General features: G+C 47.0%; 9 protein-coding genes across 9 annotated transcripts; 4 read left to right on the forward strand and 5 right to left on the reverse strand.

Annotated features, from left to right (window-relative positions):
• Window positions 1-33: 33 nt before the first annotated feature.
• SERLADRAFT_481076 (uncharacterized protein) lies at window positions 34-1,185 on the forward strand (the record flags this gene model as incomplete). Its single annotated transcript, XM_007324723.1, has 8 exons — window positions 34-381; window positions 441-585; window positions 650-663; window positions 719-773; window positions 823-866; window positions 918-962; window positions 1,018-1,052; window positions 1,103-1,185. Coding segments are annotated over 7 exons (279 nt in total), but the record flags the coding sequence as incomplete, so codon positions are not given.
• Window positions 1,186-1,508: 323 nt separating this feature from the next.
• SERLADRAFT_481078 (uncharacterized protein) lies at window positions 1,509-2,799 on the forward strand (the record flags this gene model as incomplete). The annotated part of the gene is made up of 6 exons (XM_007324724.1): window positions 1,509-1,551; window positions 1,606-1,722; window positions 1,791-1,837; window positions 1,886-1,892; window positions 1,942-2,083; window positions 2,140-2,799. Coding segments are annotated over 6 exons (530 nt in total), but the record flags the coding sequence as incomplete, so codon positions are not given.
• A 94-nt stretch (window positions 2,800-2,893) lies between these two features.
• Window positions 2,894-3,960, reverse strand: SERLADRAFT_481079 (uncharacterized protein; the record flags this gene model as incomplete). Its single annotated transcript, XM_007324725.1, has 2 exons — window positions 2,894-3,470; window positions 3,543-3,960. One exon carries the CDS (start codon window positions 3,144-3,146, stop codon window positions 2,925-2,927), a length of 222 nt encoding a protein of 73 aa, XP_007324787.1.
• SERLADRAFT_481081 (uncharacterized protein) lies at window positions 3,934-5,430 on the reverse strand (the record flags this gene model as incomplete). Its single annotated transcript, XM_007324726.1, has 6 exons — window positions 3,934-4,605; window positions 4,658-4,754; window positions 4,808-4,896; window positions 4,950-5,067; window positions 5,125-5,277; window positions 5,327-5,430. The coding sequence occupies 6 exons, from the start codon at window positions 5,394-5,396 to the stop codon at window positions 4,245-4,247; spliced, it is 888 nt and encodes a 295-aa protein (XP_007324788.1).
• An 800-nt stretch (window positions 5,431-6,230) lies between these two features.
• SERLADRAFT_418877 (uncharacterized protein) lies at window positions 6,231-8,753 on the forward strand (the record flags this gene model as incomplete). Its single annotated transcript, XM_007324727.1, has 11 exons — window positions 6,231-6,372; window positions 6,428-6,547; window positions 6,611-6,772; window positions 6,832-7,039; window positions 7,102-7,202; window positions 7,284-7,318; window positions 7,402-7,572; window positions 7,648-7,703; window positions 7,765-7,775; window positions 7,827-7,877; window positions 7,930-8,753. The coding sequence occupies 11 exons, from the start codon at window positions 6,271-6,273 to the stop codon at window positions 8,689-8,691; spliced, it is 1,779 nt and encodes a 592-aa protein (XP_007324789.1).
• Window positions 8,754-8,809: 56 nt separating this feature from the next.
• Window positions 8,810-11,102, reverse strand: SERLADRAFT_418878 (uncharacterized protein; the record flags this gene model as incomplete). The annotated part of the gene is made up of 9 exons (XM_007324728.1): window positions 8,810-9,334; window positions 9,419-9,637; window positions 9,712-9,861; window positions 9,915-10,065; window positions 10,119-10,307; window positions 10,369-10,482; window positions 10,539-10,646; window positions 10,695-10,725; window positions 10,797-11,102. The coding sequence occupies 9 exons, from the start codon at window positions 11,025-11,027 to the stop codon at window positions 8,986-8,988; spliced, it is 1,542 nt and encodes a 513-aa protein (XP_007324790.1).
• A 1,449-nt stretch (window positions 11,103-12,551) lies between these two features.
• Window positions 12,552-14,279, forward strand: SERLADRAFT_481089 (uncharacterized protein; the record flags this gene model as incomplete). Its single annotated transcript, XM_007324729.1, has 9 exons — window positions 12,552-12,644; window positions 12,709-12,750; window positions 12,813-13,029; window positions 13,085-13,125; window positions 13,179-13,339; window positions 13,392-13,558; window positions 13,619-13,979; window positions 14,040-14,156; window positions 14,212-14,279. The coding sequence occupies 8 exons, from the start codon at window positions 12,712-12,714 to the stop codon at window positions 14,273-14,275; spliced, it is 1,167 nt and encodes a 388-aa protein (XP_007324791.1).
• A 401-nt stretch (window positions 14,280-14,680) lies between these two features.
• Window positions 14,681-17,689, reverse strand: SERLADRAFT_418880 (uncharacterized protein; the record flags this gene model as incomplete). Its single annotated transcript, XM_007324730.1, has 18 exons — window positions 14,681-14,779; window positions 14,805-14,975; window positions 15,033-15,386; window positions 15,441-15,470; window positions 15,522-15,681; window positions 15,733-15,798; window positions 15,857-15,919; window positions 15,969-16,038; window positions 16,091-16,213; window positions 16,270-16,367; window positions 16,426-16,482; window positions 16,539-16,677; window positions 16,731-16,874; window positions 16,931-16,984; window positions 17,037-17,075; window positions 17,128-17,245; window positions 17,316-17,499; window positions 17,575-17,689. The coding sequence occupies 17 exons, from the start codon at window positions 17,432-17,434 to the stop codon at window positions 14,728-14,730; spliced, it is 1,857 nt and encodes a 618-aa protein (XP_007324792.1).
• Window positions 17,690-18,190: 501 nt separating this feature from the next.
• On the reverse strand, window positions 18,191-19,287 carry SERLADRAFT_454305 (uncharacterized protein; the record flags this gene model as incomplete). The annotated part of the gene is made up of 4 exons (XM_007324731.1): window positions 18,191-18,326; window positions 18,389-18,506; window positions 18,553-18,595; window positions 18,657-19,287. 4 exons carry the CDS (start codon window positions 19,285-19,287, stop codon window positions 18,261-18,263), a joined length of 858 nt encoding a protein of 285 aa, XP_007324793.1.
• Window positions 19,288-21,525: the final 2,238 nt, after the last annotated feature.

The following is a 21,525-nucleotide window of genomic DNA, read 5'->3' on the forward strand; positions in this document are numbered from 1 at the left end:
TCAGAGGCGCTCCCACTGGTACATCAATATATCTGGAGTCACTTTCTCTCACAAGAGGACTCCTCTGTGGCAGAGCAAGCCTCACGTCCAAGCCAAGGATGCTGTCCTGGCCTACTCCATTATATATTTCATTATAGCATCCTCCGGAGACTTGGACGACCGCTACAACTCCTGCATCTATCTACCACCTTTGTTTGATTGTACAGGTTGAGGCTGATGCTATCACAAAAATAAGTGGGAAAGATGCGTGTTGACCTTCATTTCCGGATTATAACGTCCAGTTGTGTAACGACAGTCCCAACACATATCACCCCCTCCTCTCTAAATCAATGTCTTCTTTGTCGGCACAGGAAGTAAACTACATTAATACTGGCTACTGGGGCAAGTATGGGTATGTTTAAACATATTTTCCTCTTCTGATCAATCGTTCTCTTCATTAGGGCTTCTCATATCCTCAATGTCTGATCATTTTGTATCCCATCCGAAAAAAAAAGTTGACATCTAACTAGTTTTCTGGGGTGTTCGCTGGTACAAGGCTACCATTACTTCCAGAACTACAATGATCGATGGTACTTGAAGGCAATGGTACGTGTCTCGCTGATTTCTCTGCCTGCACTCAGTAATGACAATGTCTATCTGTTATTATCAGGTTTGGACTATGCTGTACGTGGGCGTAGAGGCAGAAGTAATCAATTCATACTCAGAGCTTTGTGTATAGCGCACTTGATATCATGTCATGGGCATTCTTTGCGAAAATGATGCATTTCTATCTGGTAATAGTTTTCTTGTCTCTTTTTACTACTTCAGCTAATTCTCGTTCAGGTACAAAATTTTGATCGTCCATCCCAGATCTCCATTCTATTCTGGTAACGAGGACTTTATATAATTGCATTAATACCTATTGAAGAATACTTTAGGGGCAACAGTGCAGGGACATCGGTAGTATACGTGGTCCAACCAATGTAAGAGGAGTCATGGTTTTGTGTTTTTTCCTGGGCTTTTTTGACAGCATGTCAGTGCCCAGTTATTCTTCGCACACCAAATACGCGCAGGTTCGTTTATTTTAAGCATCAATTATTTGATTTCTAACGAGCCTAAGCAGTTAGCAATAAGAAGACTTGGATCCTGTCTGTTTTGATAGTGAACTTCCCCCTTTGCTCCTATTTCATAATGATATTCATTTTATTGTAGGTGTGTCTCGCAGTTACTGGTTTCGGTGAGTATACTATGTATCCATGTAAAAACAATCTCATGCATAACTTCGTCAGGTTGTGGGCTTGGTGTGTCAGGCTGCAGTCTGATCATACAGACTTTAACTTAGTATTTGATGCATTTCCTAGCTTTGACTGTTTTGCTGGCTACACATAACAGTCTTACCTATAGTTACAGCAAGCCAGTCAAAGTATGTGGTTTTACCCAGCACCGCATTGCAAAATTCTGATCTATATAGATTGTGGCTGTTCTGTCTATATCAATCCCAACCGCTTGTGACATCATTGCAACTATCGCAATGTGGTATTTTCTTGATTCAGTGGGGAGAGGTTTCAGAAAGTACGTCATAACTATAATTCCACACTGTTGGGTTGGTGTGATATCGTGATATAGGACGGATGGCACTATCAAATCTCTCAAATTTCTCGTTCTTAATCGTGGTTTACTCCTAGTTTCAACGCAAGGTATCTTGTTGATTATATGGATTGTAGATATGGAGTCCTGGTACTGGTACGCACCACCTTCGCATATCTCCATCACTCACTCAAACTATGGACTGACCAGGCGTTGATGTGCAGGTTGCCTTTTCATATGAATACGGTCAACATTTATGTCAATACCACTCGTGAGTGGTCCAGCTAACGTGAAACTTATGTCGTTAATGCATATTCAGTTGTCATGTATGTATCAGAACAATGCGCCCAGATTGCGTACTGATTTTTCTGGTAGGTTGAATGAGCGAACAAATATCCGGGAAAAAGAGAGAGAAAATGGTATAATGTCGTTAAAACTTGCTACTCGCAACCAATTTTCTCTACGATTTACTCCCATGGATGCATTATCTCGACCAGCCACGGCACAAGATTCGGAGGCAAGTGGCGCTGGAGAATCTTGATGCGTTCAATCTAACACTACCAACTTTCCTAGGCAGACAAGAGCGAGCTACACAAGCAAGGGGATAGTGAATTATATTGTGCTCCTGAAAGCGAAGTATCTGGGTTCGACCTAACAACAAATAGGCGAGGCTACTCGAGAGGGGGGCTGGACCTACCGTCGCCCCACGGCAATGAAGAGATCGTCGCTACTCCCATTGACTTTTAACTCGGTCCACGATGTTCCACGATGCCCCACGATGCAATACGAAGCTACTATGTTTATGATGTCACGAATATTTATATACAGTATGATGAATGTAGACCTAGACACTGCGAAAATCGATACATGTCTGTGATGTTCTGTTATGTGAACTCGATGAGAAAATTAGCGAGCTCTTGCCCAAGAGTACACTAGTAAAAATCAGCAAAGAACGTGGGACGTTCCACTAACCCAATAACGACCTTCTACCCCCTCAAATTCCCATCGCACGCTCCATAGAACCTGATAACACAGATAACGAAGATAACTATAGGTGGGCGCACTCACCTCAAAATTGACATGCGACAGACATGATTATTTAGTAACCAATTTCAATTCAATGGCACTATTTCAGCATGGTGCTTTATCATTTGACGTCGTGGGCCCGGAGGTGACGTGGACAAATGTGCTGATAACAGCCATAACGCAACGTTACTGTATACCAAGAGAAGGCCTCCGTGGCGTTTTATTATTGGATATCCAAGTCGAAGGGTATATCGGCTCCGGTGACGAGGGTGTGGATAGATGAGGCTTGAGAACAGGGATGGCGATGTCGGGAAAGTCTGGGAAAATGTGATCTAGGTTGCGCGCAGGGGGCATGTATGGATGATATAGAGACGCCGGTCCCGAGAATGAGATCTATTTTCATGCTCGACTTGTAGCACGCTGGACGTCGAAAGATAGATTGCCTCGACTCCGCGAATTGATTCACTGCACCCAGCTTGAAGCTTGAAATCTAGTATCACCCGCGATCTTGTCAATGATATCTGAGGGCGGCGTAGAGGGTCGTATATGCGCATGATTTCTGGCAATGGCCCGGGGATCGGCGGCACGCTGGGATATTCAGAGATACATTGACGCGATCGATGCTTCCAGGTTTCAGGTATCTGGGGCAAGGTGGACTCAGGAAAAGCGGCCAGACACTGGCAGGAACTGCATAGACAGCGTCGCGTGATCTTGGACACCAGTCGATATTGGTCAATGAAGGTAGTATCGCCTGAAATCACAGGATAGTTCACCGCATAAGATCTTGAAAATCCACTCCCGAAAATTTCGATCTACTAATATGCTCGACCCGACGTTGTCAACTCCAAGTTCAATGCTCAGCGCTCAATGCTCAGCGTCTAAGAATGATAAAATGATAGACAACATAAGTCTCTGAATGACCACAAATGGTTCGAACACACACTACTTACAACGTACCTCCAATTCCAAGTCATTGCACCTCCACCCAAGTGATCGATGTCGTTGACCCCGTGGGTCCACTTCAAGTCACTCGCAACAAAACGAGGATAAGTGCCTGAGCGCAACCGACTCGACATATCGCCGTCATCACGATGGTATCCATGGCAGCGAAAAAAAAGGTGGGAGCAACTCTCTGACATTTCAAGTCGATAGTTTATTAACACATTTGACAGAAAATGTCATGATCGAGGTTTTGGCGAGAGATTGAACTTGAATACGACCGCTTAACTTGTCGACTTGCTTGTTTTTGAAAGAGGATGAGATGAGATCATAGAAATGTGGGACCCCCCTCCTCTGAGGACCGAAAAGTCATACTCGACCCACGACTCGGCGCCTCGTTGGTGTGAATGTCTGAAATTCCATCACAAGAAAAGACACCATTAAATAATCAGATTAATATAAGTACCAAGCGCTTCGTACGGAAGTCGAGGGAGAGTGTGAGGGGGTTAAGCGACTACGATACAAATAAATCCAGGTCCATCATGAAAGTAACATCACCTGAAGGAAAGGGGGGTTTGAATAATAAGACAAAACGACAGGTAAGAAATTCAGTGCCTATGAATATATATATAGATATGTTTCCGAAAGCCAGTCGGAGGAAAAAACAAACACACCGCACACCAGTCTATACACACACACACACACGCCCACATCTACCATGGCACACCATAGCGTCCAAGACAGTAGTCCGCAAAGAGGCCCAGCCATACGACGTAACCCAATCCGTTCCCATTCGACAAGAAGACTTCGAAGCAGATTTTGCGATCGTCGAAATCTAGTTTGCAGATTTGCCATACTAGATGTATCGCGGCGCCCGCTACTCCGGTCCAGAAGCCCCATCCTTGGCCGTTAAACCATCCCGCTAAGGAGAGGAAGAGAATGAAGAGTGTAGAGAAGAAGGAGAGAATGACGATGGCATGCGAGGCAAAAAGGAGGGCAGTGGATTTGATGCCAAGACGGGCGTCGTCCTTCTTGTCCTGGGATCCATAGCAGGTATCGTAGTGCAGAGTCCAGCTAAGAGGTGAGGTGAGCTTTCAGCTAGAGGCAAACACTAGGCAGAACTTACCACCAGCTGCACACTAGAAGTAGAGCAGCAGGAATCCAGTCATCGTTCTTTACCACGACAGTCCAGGAGATCACGGCACCCCAGTTAATGGCGATCCCTGGTTGTGAAAAAATGTTAGCATTGAGCGACCAGACCGTGATATTTGCTCACCCAACCAAGCCTGTGGCCAGTAAGTTATGCGCTTCATGTATGGGTAGACGACATCCAAGAAAAACAGACCGACCAAACCCAATATAAACCTAAGCAAGACGTAAGAAAAAGCAAAGGACATAAAAATAAGGAATGAACTGACGTCGACGAGTTTGTGAGGGACAATAGTCCTAAACATATGAGGACTTGAGGGAAGAGGTAAGCCAGCGCTGCGGGCACGCTAAGCGCTCGACTAGCTAGTGGTCGTTTCTTTGTTCGCTCTACGAACATGAGGCATGCGGGTAAGCGACGATCGATGCGCACAGCGCGTGACTTACCGACTTCTCTGTCGATGTCCATGTCAATGATGTCGTTCCATATGCAAGCTGCGCTGTGGTGGATGACGCTTCCTATCCAGAATATGGCGAGGTATATTGCATAAGTTCTGAGTGAAAGGCCCTCCTTGTGTGCGGCCATGGTGAGGCCCCATGCTATGAGGTGGGTGAGCGCGACGAATGATATAGGAAAGAGCGAAAGTACCTGAAGGCCAGAAGACGAGCATGGAGCCAGCTATCATGTCTAGCCTTGAGAGCTGGACATAAGGCCTCATCCATGAGGGAACCTTGTCTGAAAGCTTCTTGGGTGGAGAAGGGAGGATGGGGGGAAGGGTGGGGGATAAAGAGCCTGATGCGGGGCGGGAGGGCATCAAGGACTGGGGCTGCTTTTCTGAGTTGATCATGATGGAGAGATGGGGGGAGGTGAGTGAGCGGTAAAAGAGAGGTAGGCGGTGCGTTCTTATTCTGCTGAGGAGAGGCTTGTGTTTGGCTTGGAGTATTCAGGACGGAAAGGGCATGATGGAAAGATGTGGCTAAATCAGAATGTGGATTCAGTTGAGTCGTTGGGCGATCAACAGCAACATGTAAGAGCGATGAACAGGTTTTTTTTGGTGACACAGGATAACGAAATAATGAAGAACAGACAGGAATAAACACCCCAAATCCGGGGTTCTTAGCAAAACACGCCTTGAGATCAGATTGACGGGCCGTGTTATGTTACAACAGTATGACTAGTAAAGTCGGATAAATGGAGTAAGCTGCCAAAGTTGGTGTCAGTGTTGTGAGATCGAGATGGGCAGTGTTGTGTGAAAGAAATAGGCGCTAATAAGAGCATTGTGGTATCTATCGATTGAGGAAGACAAGGGAACGGTGAGATGTCAACTTGGTTCGAACTTTGAATGAATTGCCTCCGCGGCACCGCCCATGACGGCAGTACGGGTCCAAATTTCAAAGTGTTCCTCACACAAAGTGTCTCTCCAGTCCCATGCCAGTCGTTTTATCAAACACGCCGTTGCCGAACGCTGACTCTATCTCCGACCTGTCTTGGCCAAGTCACTCCGACCACTAGCCTCAGTTTAACCTAACCCATCGGAACAATAGCTTTACAGAAATACTTGCGGTGCATTTAGTAAGCACTCGCAACACTTAATGACATGTACTATATCTTATCTAGTACCTTGCCTCCAAAGCCCTCATCAGCTTGCCAACATGTCTACATCAACATCAAACCATCCCCTGCCTATTCTTATTGTGCGTTCCTCTTTTTCTTCACACGTCCCTCGTCCTGACTTTTCCGCTCTATCAGGTAGGAGGCGGACCGACCGGTCTCGTTCTCGCCCTTGCCCTGTTGCGAAGTCGAATTGATGTTCGTCTCATCGAGCGCAGCTCTGTCCCACACGAAGGCATCCGCGGAACGGCGATAACTGTAAGTGGCTCATTTTACTCCGACTCATGGCGCTGCACACTCTGAAACTCGCATCACTTCTAGCCCCGTACACTAGAGCTGCTTTCTCTCCTTCAGGCCGCTGACAATGTCCTTGCCGTCGCAACACCCCCTCTGCTCATGGCCATCTACGGCGACGACGGAAAGACCCTTCTCAAAGAACTCAAGTGGTCCCCTGACGCCGATGACTCCCCCGCCATACCTTACGTTCGTCCCCACACCTGCAGTCCTATTTCACACCCTCACCTCGTCATCTCTCATCTCAGCGCCACATAGCCTCCATCAGTCAAACACAGCTCGAGAAAGTGCTCCGTAAACACGTGGAGAAACTCGGCGGTAAGATCGAATTGGGCCTACAGTTACTTGACATTCCGAAGAACAGCCAGCAGGGCGTGACAGCCCGTGTCAAATCAGAGGATGGCACCGAGTTTACAATCGACTGCGCGTATCTCCTCGCTGCTGACGGCGCCAAAGGTACCCTATTTCCATATCTGGCATCCATTTCCTCAAGTCGCTCACCGAACCCCGCACTTCAGGTCGAATCCGCAGGTTGTTGGGTTTATCCTTCCTAGGCGAGACCAACGATTCTGAAAGAATGTTCACCGCCAACGCCCTTGTACCCGGTATCGATAGAGACGTAAGCACAAACGTGGCTATTAAAGTATCGCGTATCGTATTAACCTTTAAACGCTCCCGCTGTGTACCTCCATATGCTTAGCACTGGCACCGCTGGGGCGATTTTGCCAAAACGGCGTCAGTCGCAACCGCTTACTCAGGGCGCTCTGATCGCCTTTATAATATTTGTTTTAGTTGGCTGACGTCATGTCATCTTGCAGTGTCGCTCTTAAACCTTTGTACCCTGCCCCGTTATTCCATTTGCAAGCTTTGGGTCCGACCCTACCTGAAACGCTTCCAGACGATACGAAGGGCGTGCAGAGCCTGTTCAATTCTGTCGCTCATCGAGATGACCTTATTATCGAAGAAGCATCCTACGTGTCCGAGTGGAGGTACGATAACTTCCACGATATGAGCGTATGGTAGCATTCTGCTTCTATGAGCTAATTGAATGCATTCTATCCAAGGGCGAATATTCGCATGGTGGATAAATTCTGCGTGGGGAGAGTTTATCTAGCTGGAGGTAAGTAATATACCCCCCGCTCTTCCAAAAAAACTGCGCGCTGAAAATATTAATTTGGCAGACAGCGCTCATGTTAGCACATATCCCTACTCGTTCTACTGAGAATGATATATCGATTATCAGGTTCATTCGCCTGCTGGCGGACAAGGAACCAATACAGCTATGCAGGACGCTGTACGTATCTCATCCCCCAACGCTCCCCAGCGATCCTCACCTTTCCTCATAGATCAACCTCGCTTGGAAGCTCGCCCTCGTACACAAAGGCCTCTCCCCGCCCTCCCTCCTCGAGACGTACGAAACCGAGCGCATGCCCGTCGTCGCCGAGATGCTCAACCTAACCACCCAACTACACGAACGAGCCTTCAACCGCATCCCCTCCACCGCCCGCAGCTCCCCAACCGAAGACCCCATCGACCCCATGTCCAGGCCGCTCAACCTCCTCCAGCTCGGCATCAACTACCGCTGGAGTCCGATCGTAGTGGAGGGCAGGGATAAAGCCGAGGCGAGGGGGCATCAGGATCCGCACGGTGTGGCGGGCGGCGAGCTTCGAGCGGGCGATCGGGCACCGGACGCCACCGATCTGTCCGTAAGGGGCAAAGACGAAGGCGGAGCGACGACATCGCCGCCGGTGGCGCATCACACCATGTACGGACTCGTCGCTGCCGCGAAAGGCAAGCACGTCATCCTGATCTTCCCTGCCTCTTTGGAGGACGTGAGGGGCAGTGTGGAGGGTTTGAGAGGCTATGTGCAGAGCGGGGTGGCTGAGGCGTTGGTCGTGCTGGAGCCTGGGATGCGAGAGGCGGTAGGCGGGGTTGAGGCGTATGGCGCTCGGGTTTGCGTGGACGAGAGTGGACACGCGCGTACTGGATATGGCGTCGAGACAGGTTCCACCGCTATTGTCGTCGTTCGTCCCGACGGAATCATCGGCGCTTATGTCCTTGGCATCGATCAGGCCCACGAATATTTTTCTCGAATTCTGTATGTGTGAGATAGAAAAGAAATGAGTGTACGATATGTATTGATGACGAAATCAATTGCTTCCTACAAGAGCAGTCGAGGTCTTGGCAACAGGGATACTATTCTGAATCGAATCTATCCACATGATTAACGCAAAAGCAAGTCTATTGGGACAATGCATGCAAATTAATGCGAGAGTACACAAGAACATTACGACTGGACAAGGGCCTGATTAGAGAATTTGAGATCCGAGGAATTTTGAGTAGAAAACATAATACGAAATGCGCGCGTAAGTCCAAATCGAGAAAACAACAAACCATATAGACTACTTGCTAGACTGCGACTGCCGCGTCGACGTCACAGCCAACGGCACCTCCTCCTCCACAGGCGCCTGCACCAACGCATCGCCTCCCTCCTGTACCGGCAAACTCTTCGACGTCCTGTAAAAGACAAGAGTAGCCAAAATCTCCACCCCTTCCAACCCGAGCAAAAACCAGAATGCGAATTGCTGTCCCTTGAAGTCATTATCGGCAGCGCCCGAGTGATTTTGTATATTGGATTGAATGGCGGATATGATGGGCACGCCGATGGCTGTTCCTAGCTGGAGAGACGAGTTGAAGATGGCACCCACTGTGCCGGCTTCTTCTGCAGGTGCACTGCGGAAGATGACGATGCTGTGAAGTCGATGAAGATGAAGTGATGTTAATGAAACGAGGAGTCAGTGGAGCGCGCCCGTTTCGGTCAAGCGACTAGCTCACTTTGTACAAGAAAAAACGAGCGTGACGCCGATGGGGCCAATAATGAAAGCCGGAAAACAAATCGACCAATACCGATCTCCCCCATTCCCAAACGTAAGCAGTATCGTCCCTATTGCCATTAGGATATACCCTGCAATGATGATCAGCTTGGGCGATATGATGTTGGGCAGGTTGCTCGTGAGCGGTATGACGAAGATGACCACGAGTCCTAGAGGGAGGCTGAGAAACCCCCGAATGAGCGGTTAGAGCAGTGCATCAGCCCTATACCCAGATCACATGGTGCCAAGACTCACAAATGTACAGCAGCAGATAGTGGCGACCAATGAAGTGTTTCTTGCCAGTAAGATGTGAGCTGGTAGAATGTCGATGAAAACCAGAAGAAGGGTACGATTGCTGCAACCGTCAGAATAACAAAGTTGGGGTATCTCCACATTCTCGGAGGTCTGATTACAATCAAGTCAGAAGAAGAATTGGTTGGAGGAATCAGAAGACTGACACTGCTGCCTGGCCTTCTGCTACGGTACGTTCCCATAGGAAAAAACCGACGATGAGGAACAACGATATAATCAGTGGAGCAATGAATGTTGCAGTACCCCATCCATACGTCGATCCAGAAGTAACGGCGAAAATCAGTAATATAAGAGCGGCTGAAACAGATTCAGCTAAAGCATATAGGAAAAAGAAAGAGATGAGATCCTACATGTGATGGTAGTGACACCGACCAAATCAATGCTTCCACGTTTTGCACCCTTGGGTCTATGTGATGTATCATTGGGGATAGCGATGGCACAGCAGACAGAGACGGGAAGCCCAACAATGCCTCCGATCCAAAACACCCATCTCCACGTCCCCAGGTCGAGTAAAAGTGCTCCAAATATAAGTCCTAGCACTGAAGAGCAAGTGAAACGTTTGTTATTCTACATGAACAAGTGAGATACCAGACACCGTACCATTTCCCAAAGCAGCCATCGCGCCGAACACAGTCACCGCTCGAGCTTGTTCATTTTTTTCGGGAAAATGGCGTACGATTAGGTGTAGTGCTGATGGAATAGTTAGGGATGCACCTGAAAATAGTGTAAATACTAATCTTGAAGTTATTCAATGAATGCGAAGTACTCACCCATACCAGTGACTGCACGAAAGATCAGTAGGCCTATGGAGTTTCGTATGAATCCACATGCAAGAGACAGTATACCAAAGACGGTGTTCCCAAAGAGAAAAACCGTCTCTGCAAAGACATGTCAGTATTGTACAATGAGAAAGAAAGATAACACACTAGGGTTGTAAACATCGCTTATTCTACCACTCTTTAACAGATAAAAAAAGACAGGCTAATTAACACGTGCCGCTTGGCATGTCAATGATCCAAACGACTCACGACGAGCAACAACGAAGCGAATGTGAGTTGATACGCCGCTATTAGCCATGGGTTTTCCTCTGCGTTCATCTTGAGCTCATTTATGACAGACGGCAACGCCACGAAGATCGCGGAAGAATTATAGGTTTCAAGGAACTGAGCAATGCAAAATAAGACCAGCAAAAGCCATCTACGCAGTGAGCTCATCGTCGCCTTCTGTTGTTTCTCTTCTTCAGTGGTAAGTATGTCCATCGTGCTCGAGGTGCGGCAAGATGCGTGGAAGTTGCAGAGGGGTCGTGACCGCCCAACGGAAATTCAGCCTTCATTATCCAAGGCGCTATCTTGAGCCGGCTCATTATCATCCTTGCACTGTATTCGGCTTCGGTGTTATGGTTCCAATAACTGCGCACCTCGATGAGGCAATGATGATCGGCATTCTAATAATCCTCCGACTGGACAACCGTGGAAGCAACTAAAATTTGGTAGTTTGGAAGTCTACTTTGGATGAGCGGCGTCGCCAACAACAATACTCTTGTTAGTTCCCACTTTTACTGTGTCCCCGATCTTTCGGTCTTGACTTGATTTTATTTCAAAGATTCTAGAGCATCACAATGCACATACAATCCATGTGATTCTGGGCGCTGGATCCTTCCCATATTTAGTGCAGGTATTCTTTGCGGCACGGTATTGCCTCAGCCGACCACCACAATAGCACAAACTTCGAATTAGCTTCTTCTGATTCCACTGGCATACAGTGTGCGCTTTTGTCGCTGATGGCGGCATGATGCGTTATTACTTTATCAGCTCCATCGCTGATTTGAATCCCCAAGGTTTCTGAATCGGCACGCCGCTGGATACCATGCAAGTGTGCTGGGTGAGAAAGAAATGGAACCTGCGTGATCCAGTAAAAAGACAACACGATCTAGTTTTGGAAGAGGGAGCTATAATAAAATGCGGCAGCCACGGCGAACTAGAAGGAGCTAGTAAAAGGGGCTGAATAAGGAACACAAAATGGATTGAAGGGAGAAGGCCAGAAAATTTCACCGACCTACGCGCCAAGCCATCGCAACCCTCAAGGTGCAATATGATAGAAAATGGAAAGACGAACTTACGTTCTACTATCTAGGACGACTTTGTGAGCAAATTTGGGCTCGGCCCCGGTGGACTTCCGACAATGATAAAAGCTAGACCCGTAGCATGAGCGGGTGCACTGGGTCTGTACGTTTTAAAACATATGATTAATACTGATGCCAAGCTGTGCTTGTAGACTTGCCAGCATTGCTGCGTACCACGATGTTCAGGTGAGGCCAGCGCTGGTTGGCATGAAGTTAACACTAGCATAAGCGATAAACATGAGACAAGCTTTAGGAGACGTCACAGGTTATGTAACTATACGTGACCATGCCAAATTAGGATTAGGGTCCATGGAAGTTTTTGTGGGTACGATTTACTGCTTTGGGATGCATAGTGCCCGCGGAGTTCTAATCGAACGTGGTTCCCGAGTATGTGGTAATTTGTCAACATATTCCAGAATGGTCCCTTCACAAGGGCGCATATGAATTATTATCGCCAGAAACTTTGTGCGATTATATATTTTGTTATCCAGTAGAGTATGTCACAGGGACCAGAGGCCGTGCAGTGGAGTAATCCGATTGTGTGAAAACGAACACATGCCACTGTGCCTACATGGTGACTCGGGAACAACCCGGACGAATCCAAAATAAGCAGCCCTAGACTCTCTGCGAATAAGTGCTATTCGAATGCATAAGCAACCACATACCACGCCCGTCCGGCCGCATCATCCCAGCCGTACTTCCTCACAATTCATAGCATCTTCTTCAGTCTTCTTTGAGCGCTCCGCATTTAAAGGTCAGCTGTGCATTCCCGCTCTTGTCTCTGCGCCTGTCTTACGCGACTCATACTGAAATCGTAGACAATGTTCTCGCTCATTTCCTTTGTCAAGAGAGTCCAAAAGGTACTTGCTTCTTATTATCCTATTCTATTACATTCAGTCCTAACATCTTTTCCGCGGTGTAGGGCAGTAACCCTCCACAAGTTGAGAAAAAGTCGGACCCAATTCAGTTTGGTATCTTGGGGGCTGCCCGTATCGCACCAGATGCCCTCGTAAAGCCAGCACGGTACCATGACGATGTACGCGTAGTCGCCGTAGCTGCTAGGAGTAAACAGCGTGCGGACGAGTTCGGGAAAACCTGGAATGTTCCAAGCACGTACGGCGGTGACAATGGGTACCAAGGTTCGGCTCCTCCTTTTGAGTTTGCATCAGCTGTTGATACATTCACCTTATGCAGAACTTATCGACGACCCAGAGGTTCATGTGGTTTACAATGCTGTAAGTCGCGTTCATGTTCTCTTCTTGTCTCGCTCATGACGAACATCTCTTAGCTTCCTAATGCTCTTCACTTCGAGTGGACAATGAAAGCGCTAGCAGCAGGGAAACACGTGTTATGTGAGAAGCCAATAGCTAGCAACGAGGAAGAGACTCGCAAAATGTTCGAGCTGGCAGAGTCAAAAAAGCTCATACTACTCGAAGCTTGGCAAGTCAGGTCAGTACACCCACACGTCAGTCGCCACACTATTGACCATACAGTTCCATAGATTCCATCCAGCCATTCAAAGAGTAAAACAAATCATCGACGAAGGCTCACTCGGAAAAATGGTCAGCATGTCTTCAGACTTGGGTGTCTGGAACGACGTATTCTTCGTCAAGAACGATATCCGGTTCGATTACAGCCTTGGTGGTGGTGGTCTCATGGATATGGGACGTGAGTCATGAGCTGTGCTTCTGTTCTTGAGCGTTTCTCATGGCCTCTTGCTTACTGTAGCATATCCTATTTCCTGCATGCGATATCTGGCCTCTTCCAACCCTACCGTTGATAGCGCAAAGACAATCATTCGCTCGGAGAATATCGACAGATTAATTGACGCCAAGCTCACCTTCCCTCCTTCTCTCCCAGCCACGATCAAAACCGACTCCGCAATGGAAGGCTGGGGCCCTTTCAAACTATTCCCTCAATGGATAAAGATGGTCCTTCGCGTCGACTGCGAAGATGGCGCCATAGAAATCAGGAACTTTGTCTTACCACACGTCTGGCATTCCATCACTGTGATTCCTAAGAAGGGTAAATCGTGGGTAGAGAAGGCGTACAAGCCGAAGGAAGGTTTGGGAGAGGAATGGTGGTCCGCGTATGTGTCATCACTCGCAGGAAATGTTCGCTTTCCGCTGACATTCTGATTTATGTTTAGATACCGCTATCAGTTGGAAGCGTTCGTTGATAAAGTCAGGGGTCGTGAGCCCCAGGCATGGCGGTCGGCGGAAGATTCAATCGACACTATGAGAATTATTGATACGATGTATACCATGGCAAGTTCATCTCGCGTTCATGTCCGTGTGTTGCCGCTTACGCATTTCTGTTACAGTCCGGTCTTCCCCTTCGCCCTACCTCTGCATATACCCCTTAGTTAGTGTCTCTCGCGGATAATATTGGTTTTGTCGCGTTGTATCCTGCTTTTGTTGATCTTCTCTGTTAGGATTTGCTTTCCCATAACAGCGAGTGTGTGCTTCTCATATATGTTTTAGTGCTAGTTGTAAAACACTGCACTTGCTTTAATAATATGGATGGTTCAAGTTTTCTGTTGTATAAAGTCAACTTGTTACATTTAAACTGTTTTTAAGCTTGTTGGAATAACTGTCAGTCAAAAATAAGTCAGTGTAAACTTGAGTTTGTGGAATATTTGCATGACTGTTCATACATGAAACTTCAAACCAGAAAGGTACTAATTGTAATCAGTACACAGCATAATGACTTCGTCACTGGCATCGCATCTCAGTGACAATGACGTTAAATCCGAGGATCCCAGATTGCAGTTTCTCAGCATCATGATGCACAGTTGCTACCTTGACACTTTGATGAAGTAGCCATATCGACATTGGTCATGGTACGACTAGGTACAAGTTACAGGAACGATCGGAATTCAAGTTACAGCTACATGAAACCACAGGAAGCTTACAACGAATGCAGGTATTTAGAGATATCAAGGACCGAAGAAGCTTCCAGCGGCAAAAGGAGGCAGATATGGCCATCTGGGCGCACGAGAGCTACCACCCCACCAGTTATACCAAATTCCCGATATAAACTGCCAGTAGCATCCTTGACTCGTAAACCATCATCCATGAAAACACTAGTGCACGACACGTAAGCACGTCACACCCTTTCGTTCATCAGAGCGCAAACTTACTTCTTCGGGGGAACAAAAGAAGGCACTCGGAGTTTATGGGCTGTGGTTTCTTTGGGTACCTTGAACACCAGGAAGGAATCTAGCATGCGGAGTTCTTCATCACTGATGCTGGCCGTTAGCTTTTCGATTGCTTGCTCCCATTGGTCGGCGATGGCGGGCTGAGTGATGTCCCCAGGAAAGAGCATCATTTTGAATTTTCCGTTGTATGAAATTAAATCTTGTATATCAACGGGGTTCCAATCGCAATGTCGGACCAACGCTCCAGGCGGGAACCGTTCACCAATTCGCAAGCCATCAGCCAACTCCTGTGATTCTGGAATGATCAATGATGAAGAGTATTTCAGACCAATTCCCCTGAATAACATATGAGCATCCCATGGAGACGGCATTAAATCCTAATCAACTTACGTGGTGAACATGTTATGAAGTCTCCAAAGCCTTTGTTATCAACATCAGCTTCCATAACGACCTGGAAAAGGTCCATCTTACTCTGTGTATTCTTCGGGAGATACTCCTGCTGGATTGAAAAGCTTGAAAATTTCCTTGTCAAACTCAATCAGTTCAAAACTGTAAGGTCGGCGTTCTGCTTCATAGCTGTCCAGCAGAGTTGGTTTTGCCCAGCCTCGGATCACATATGCTATCTTCCATGCTGCGAACAGTGTCAAATTAATACATATCTGACGACAGAGAACCAACATACCAAGGTTACATGCATCAGTCATCGACGTATTAGCTCCTTGACCGCTCTTTGGGGAATGTGTGTGACCTTTTTTACAGAGTACGTGAGGCTGTCCTTGGGGAATAACAATTGTAAAAAGTCTCACATGCATCTCCAGCTATGAACACACGGTTCGAATGTGAAAACCTTGCAGCCACTCTTTGAGCCACTATTCAAAATTAGTTGATCCCCGCTCGACGAGAACATGTGAAGTTCACCTTTGTAGACGTTGGCCCAGGTAACATCCGTGATCTCCATCTTGAATGGAGAGAAGCCATCCTGGATGGTCTAGAAGCACATCAATAAAAGTCTGTTGCGATCAGGAATAGCAACAACTAACTTTGATAATTCTACGCTCAACTGCCTGGTCCTTATCAGGGACTTCAGAAACGTCGGTACTTCCCGATGTGGGATCTTTCAGGAGAATGTACATTCGAGCAGTGCCGTTGGGGCGAGGAAGGTACTGCGCGCTCAGGACCATGTAAGGATAACGGTAAGAAGCAAGTAGAAGCGGCTTACACCCATGGCACCCGATAAGGGCGATTGTATGATGTTCTTCGCCCAGGGTGTCGGGAAGTCGGTGAGAGGAGTAAAGTCGATGACACCCCACGATAATTCTAAAAATGCATTTTTATATGAATTGCTCAAAAAACTAACATGATGTAAGTGACAAACCAGTTTTCTCTCCTTCCATAGCTATATTCACAGATTTGCGCACCCAAGAATGGGCACCTGGGATGGATAAATTGAGGATATGTGATGGATTAAACTGGGGATGAAAGAACTACCATCACCGCCCACTACAAACTTGGATTGTATCACTTCTGTACGTTCAATCGCGGCTTCTTCTTTTGACAGATGTCCTCTTTGAGTTTGAGGGATAGATTGCGAGCGTAAATATTCCTCTTTCAAGTGTGCAATGGTGAGCTGTGTGTATTGATGATCAAATGAATTCAGCTCAAGAGTGAAAGGCCAGATACCTGGATTGGATGATTATCTGATCCTTGGGAGGTGGTTTCATCTATATCTATCGATATGGGTATAACAGGTTCCTCGACCTTCACACCATGTTCACCGATGGCTTTCCTCAGAATACCTTCAGTAATCGCTATAGGTGCCAAAACCTAAAAACATCTGGGTGAGCTCTTCTCTGTTTTGATGGGACCTGAGAAATATAGACCTCAAATGGATATCGAGTTGATGAGACTGCTATATTGAGAGTCGGACCGCTCTCCTAATGCATATTTCAGCGCAAAGTATCAGAGGGGAAAGTTTGGACGGCGGACCTTAATTCCGGTACCCTCGTCGTTAGGATTGTAAATAACCTAGAGAAAGAGAGTAATGAGAGACAGTAAGTTGTAGCTTGTTCTTCCTTACTGTCTTGTGAACATGAGTGCCGAGTCGCCTCAGTTCGTCTCCAAGACCGAAACTGTCCCAGATTTCGGTCGTCCGTGGCTGAATGCCATCAGCCTGTCCTGCAGATTCGCCTGGCAATCTACGCAGATCCAAAAATCAAAATAAGAAAGAAAAAACTGGACATCCGAGACGCTAATAAGCTCCCTGACCTTCTATCGATTATTCTGACCTTGAGACCTAAGCGACATAGGGCAAGCGCTGACATGAGCCCTGCAGGACCCGCTCCGACAACGATAACATCAGTATACGAAGTGCTTGCGTTAGACATCGAACACGACCGTGACCTTGTATAGATCTCTTGCAAAAACTAGCTAGCGAGATTGGTTCTTATAACTATTGGAGAAGGTTGGGGGTTTTCTATATTAGTTATGCCTATTCGTAGAATCGCACGGGCACAATCGGTCTTACCATCGCAGCCTGAGTGACCAGCGTTTACGATACCATTCTTGTCGAATTCAGTGGTTACTCAACCTGTAATGCATATACAAACCCTAGATAGTCGTTGTATTATCTTGTGTTCCCCGCTAAATCCACATATCCAATCTTCCTTATAATCTTCACGACAATGAATTTCTCGATCGATGAGGATTTGTGCATATTGCGGTCGAGGCTCAGGAGAAGACCCTCATATTCATCGTAGTAGCACATGTCTTGCAGACAAAGCGGTTTTCCACGTGATTTTGATACCAGAATCGTAATGGTGGGCCGGCTCTCTGGGTTGATGGTGGATGGAGAGCCTGTCTGGTGTTGGTGTTTGTTTGGCTACATGCTTTACTGGATAGGGCTCGATACTAGTCTTCTCTGTACGGTGGATGATTGGTTACGGCTCAACTTTCGAGCCCGGCCAATGTCCGGCATAATATTTTTCAAAATCCGATGTACCTTCAGCTATTATATTTGTATTTAGCAAAATTCGAGCAAGGCCTTTGATGGGCGATCAACGAAAATACATTTTAATTAATTTCTTTGATCCAGCGAGTGTGATTTGGGCAAAAGCCAGTGTGATGAGAGATCGAGCGAGCGTGCAATTCAACATGTCAACATAGGATTTCAAGCGATACAGTAAGTACATGTCATGTAAAAAAAAATCCCTCTCAGCCACGAACACGACTGGACATGATGTCAATCTCTTGTGATGTTCTCATCTTTGTAGCCGAACTCTGTGAAAAAAGAGGTGACATGAGATGTAGTAGAAAGGATCCATCAGAAAAAGAAAACATACTGCTGTCTGCAAGGAAGGGAGTCCGAAATATACACAATACTGGTTGCATTTGTGCAACAAGGGGAAGTTGTCTAACGTCGCCGTCCAGTTTCCTTCGCCAAAATTATCGGCAAAGTCTCTGGGAAAGGATGAGAACCAACCACATGGAGGTAATAGAGCCTTACTTGGTAGTGATAACCTGGCAGTCAGTCAATATTCCACCGGACCCTGACAAGTCAAATGTAAGTACGAAAAGGAAAGCAAAAGAGACTAGCTTATATTAACTTACCTTGAAAATCTGAGATGAACACAAGGCCTTGCGAGAAATGATATTGAGTGTGTTGTGCGAAGCATAGGAAGGTTGCAATCTCCAGTTCAGGCGGAGCAAGTTTGTGCCGAGGAGCTGCACTATTGTTATTGATATACTTCACGAAGTTACCGTTTATCTTCTCCTCGAGAAGATAAACGGCATTACGCAACTCTCTGCTGTCTTGGGGGATGGCCAAAGCGGCGTGGACGACTCGAAGTCGGGGGATTGCCGGGGGAGGACAGTCAAGGGGCCTTCGAATAAGCTTGTCGTCGACGAAGTTATAAACTAAAGCCAACAGGCTTGTTGCCCAGTAAAGGCAGTTAGCCTCGTCGAGCATCTTCATTAGCTCATCCTTGATGGCCAGTCGTTTGCGCCCGCCTGAAGGACTTGATGGTGTACCACTCTTTTCGGCTCCCTGTACTGTTTCTCTGTAAAAGCAACGTTTTGCTACTATAGCCTCTACCTGTAGAATATTTTCCTCTGCTGGCAGAGCTTCAGTTAGATCATATGACGCTGGGTGGCATGTCTTGAAGCTACCGGCTGGCCCCAGCATTGCTTTTGAGCTGCAGTCAACTGTTAAAGTGACTAGAGGGCGATTGACCTTGCTCATGACATCGAAAGGGACCCGCTTCTTTAGAAGCTCAGTGAATGGGATCGAAGGGACGAGGAACAGGACATAGATTCCTATGTCCGTATTTACTTCACTAGCACGTTAATAGATGTTTTAGATAGAAATATAGGTTGACTTACATATCGGCTTTGCTAGGCGTCGAACATCTCCTTGTGCCTTCATGACACGCTCAAGAACTGCCTTGTCAGGCATGCTGAATGGCGGGATATTGGGATTAGTAGCAGCCTTGGAGAAAAGTCTTGAGGGCAGTGATTGGCTGCTAGAGCTTGAGGGAGTGAGGGGGCGTAGTTCAGACGTCTTGATGGAGTGTTTGCTGTGGAATAGGCTTGACATTGATGCTGTGCTGCGTGTATTGTTACTACGACTGTCATATTCACCCTACATGTGGTAAGTATCGTCTCCAATAATGTGAGGGCCATTGGCATACCTCCTCTGACACTGGTGCTTTTGAACGCACAGATACCGACTCACGTGCGGGGATGGAAGATTGGCCTGGCGCCTTTCGCACACGAGTCTTTCTAGCTCGTTTCCCACCACGTGTTGCTGCAAGGAATATCTAGTAAGGCCAGTTGCTGTAAGTATAGCGCAGTAAAAGTAAGTAAAATGTATAACCTTGTCCATCGGACCACCAATATCATCATCGTCTGACGATATTCCGGGGCTCTGAACCTCTTCATTGCGTGAGCGTGCTTTGGCATGCCTATCTTCTTCCTTCCATAGCAAGACATCTTCAAATTCCTCCTTTGACATCAAGAGAATGATGGGAACTTTCACGTTTGGTGAAAACTTGGGCATGTTGTCCTTTGCTGATGTGCGGAAGAAAAAATCGTGAAGGACCAGCCGCTCAGAGTATTGATGAGGCTCTTCGGGGTCGTAAATGAGGAGTAATGGAGCCTTCAGCATCTGTAAAGACTCGAGTGCCAGCTGATGGTCACAAGACCAGACCACCCACAAACGCTTCAGGTGTTCAATCACTATGTTGCGTAGTTGGCCACATTTAATAGAGAGCGGTACTGTAATGTCTCGTTCAATATTCTCAAATAATAGTACATGTGAGTATCCTTGAAATATTGAAGTACCCAAAGACTCACCCCAACCAGCTCTGTTCCAGATTTTCCTTCGTCCTTCACATGATGGAGAGCTATCCGGATTGTGACTTGACGTTGAGGAGCTACTGTTGATGCTAGCATTTTCGTGCGGTGGTGGGCGTGGAATGCATGGTTCTGAGTATATCCTATGGCTTGGGAGACGCTATCAGCACTGACACTAGCAGACGAGGGGATAAGAGGGGGAGGCATAACGCTAGATGTAGCATGTCCCACCCCAATATGCTGCCTAGGGAATGACTGTTCTGGGATTTCATAATGTGTGTTTGGTAAGTAACTTGAACACGCACAGGTGAGCTGGAAATTTTACTCACCGCCACGTTGTGCGGCCGAAGAAGCCTTGACAAGAGCCTGGCGCGAGTCGGCATCAACACCATGTGCCCGGGAAGCCACTTTCGTGAAATCTAGATTTGATCCTTAACATATACATTGAATTACAGAAGACAATCAGACATACCGACAATTTCACCAGATATTGCACTGGTACTATGACCATGACGTTCTCCAGTTTCCGCACGCTTGCGCTGATAATGCTCGACGCAATCTGAACAGCAGTGGCGACCGGTCCCATCCCTACCCTTGATATACAAGAACCGGACAGACTTATCAAATTCTGTACGACAACGATGACAACTTTTAGTTGGTGGGCCTTCGATAGTGGGTGTGAAGTCCATGGCGGCTAATTTACTTACTGTTCTCCCCCCATTCCTGGTGTAGTTTATATGGATCCTTGAAGATGAGTTGTAGTCCGAATGGATTTGGGTCGAGTCGAGTCAAATTTGAGAACTCCTCGGCACAAAGATAACAATGAGGACTTTGCCAATCTGAGTGGCTGGCGACTCACCAATGGGCCATCCTCGAACAACACGCGGACAAGGATCAATATGGATATGTCAAAGCTGGTGATTGCAAATTGACATGAGGAGATGGGAGATCTTTGCGGAGATAATGTCAGTGAAAACAAATGAGGAAGAGGCAGGCACCGGTTAAATGAATTGCGTGCAAACACGATCTGATTAGCCTTACGGTTTTGTCTGAAGTGCGTATCCAAGTGTCTATTGAGCGGATCTTCCATATCCTTTCTGCCCATAGGATCACTTGAAGAACTGAC

Source organism: Serpula lacrymans (assembly GCF_000218685.1).
Source record: "Serpula lacrymans var. lacrymans S7.9 unplaced genomic scaffold SERLAscaffold_21, whole genome shotgun sequence".
Taxonomy (NCBI): Eukaryota; Fungi; Basidiomycota; class Agaricomycetes; order Boletales; family Serpulaceae; genus Serpula; species Serpula lacrymans.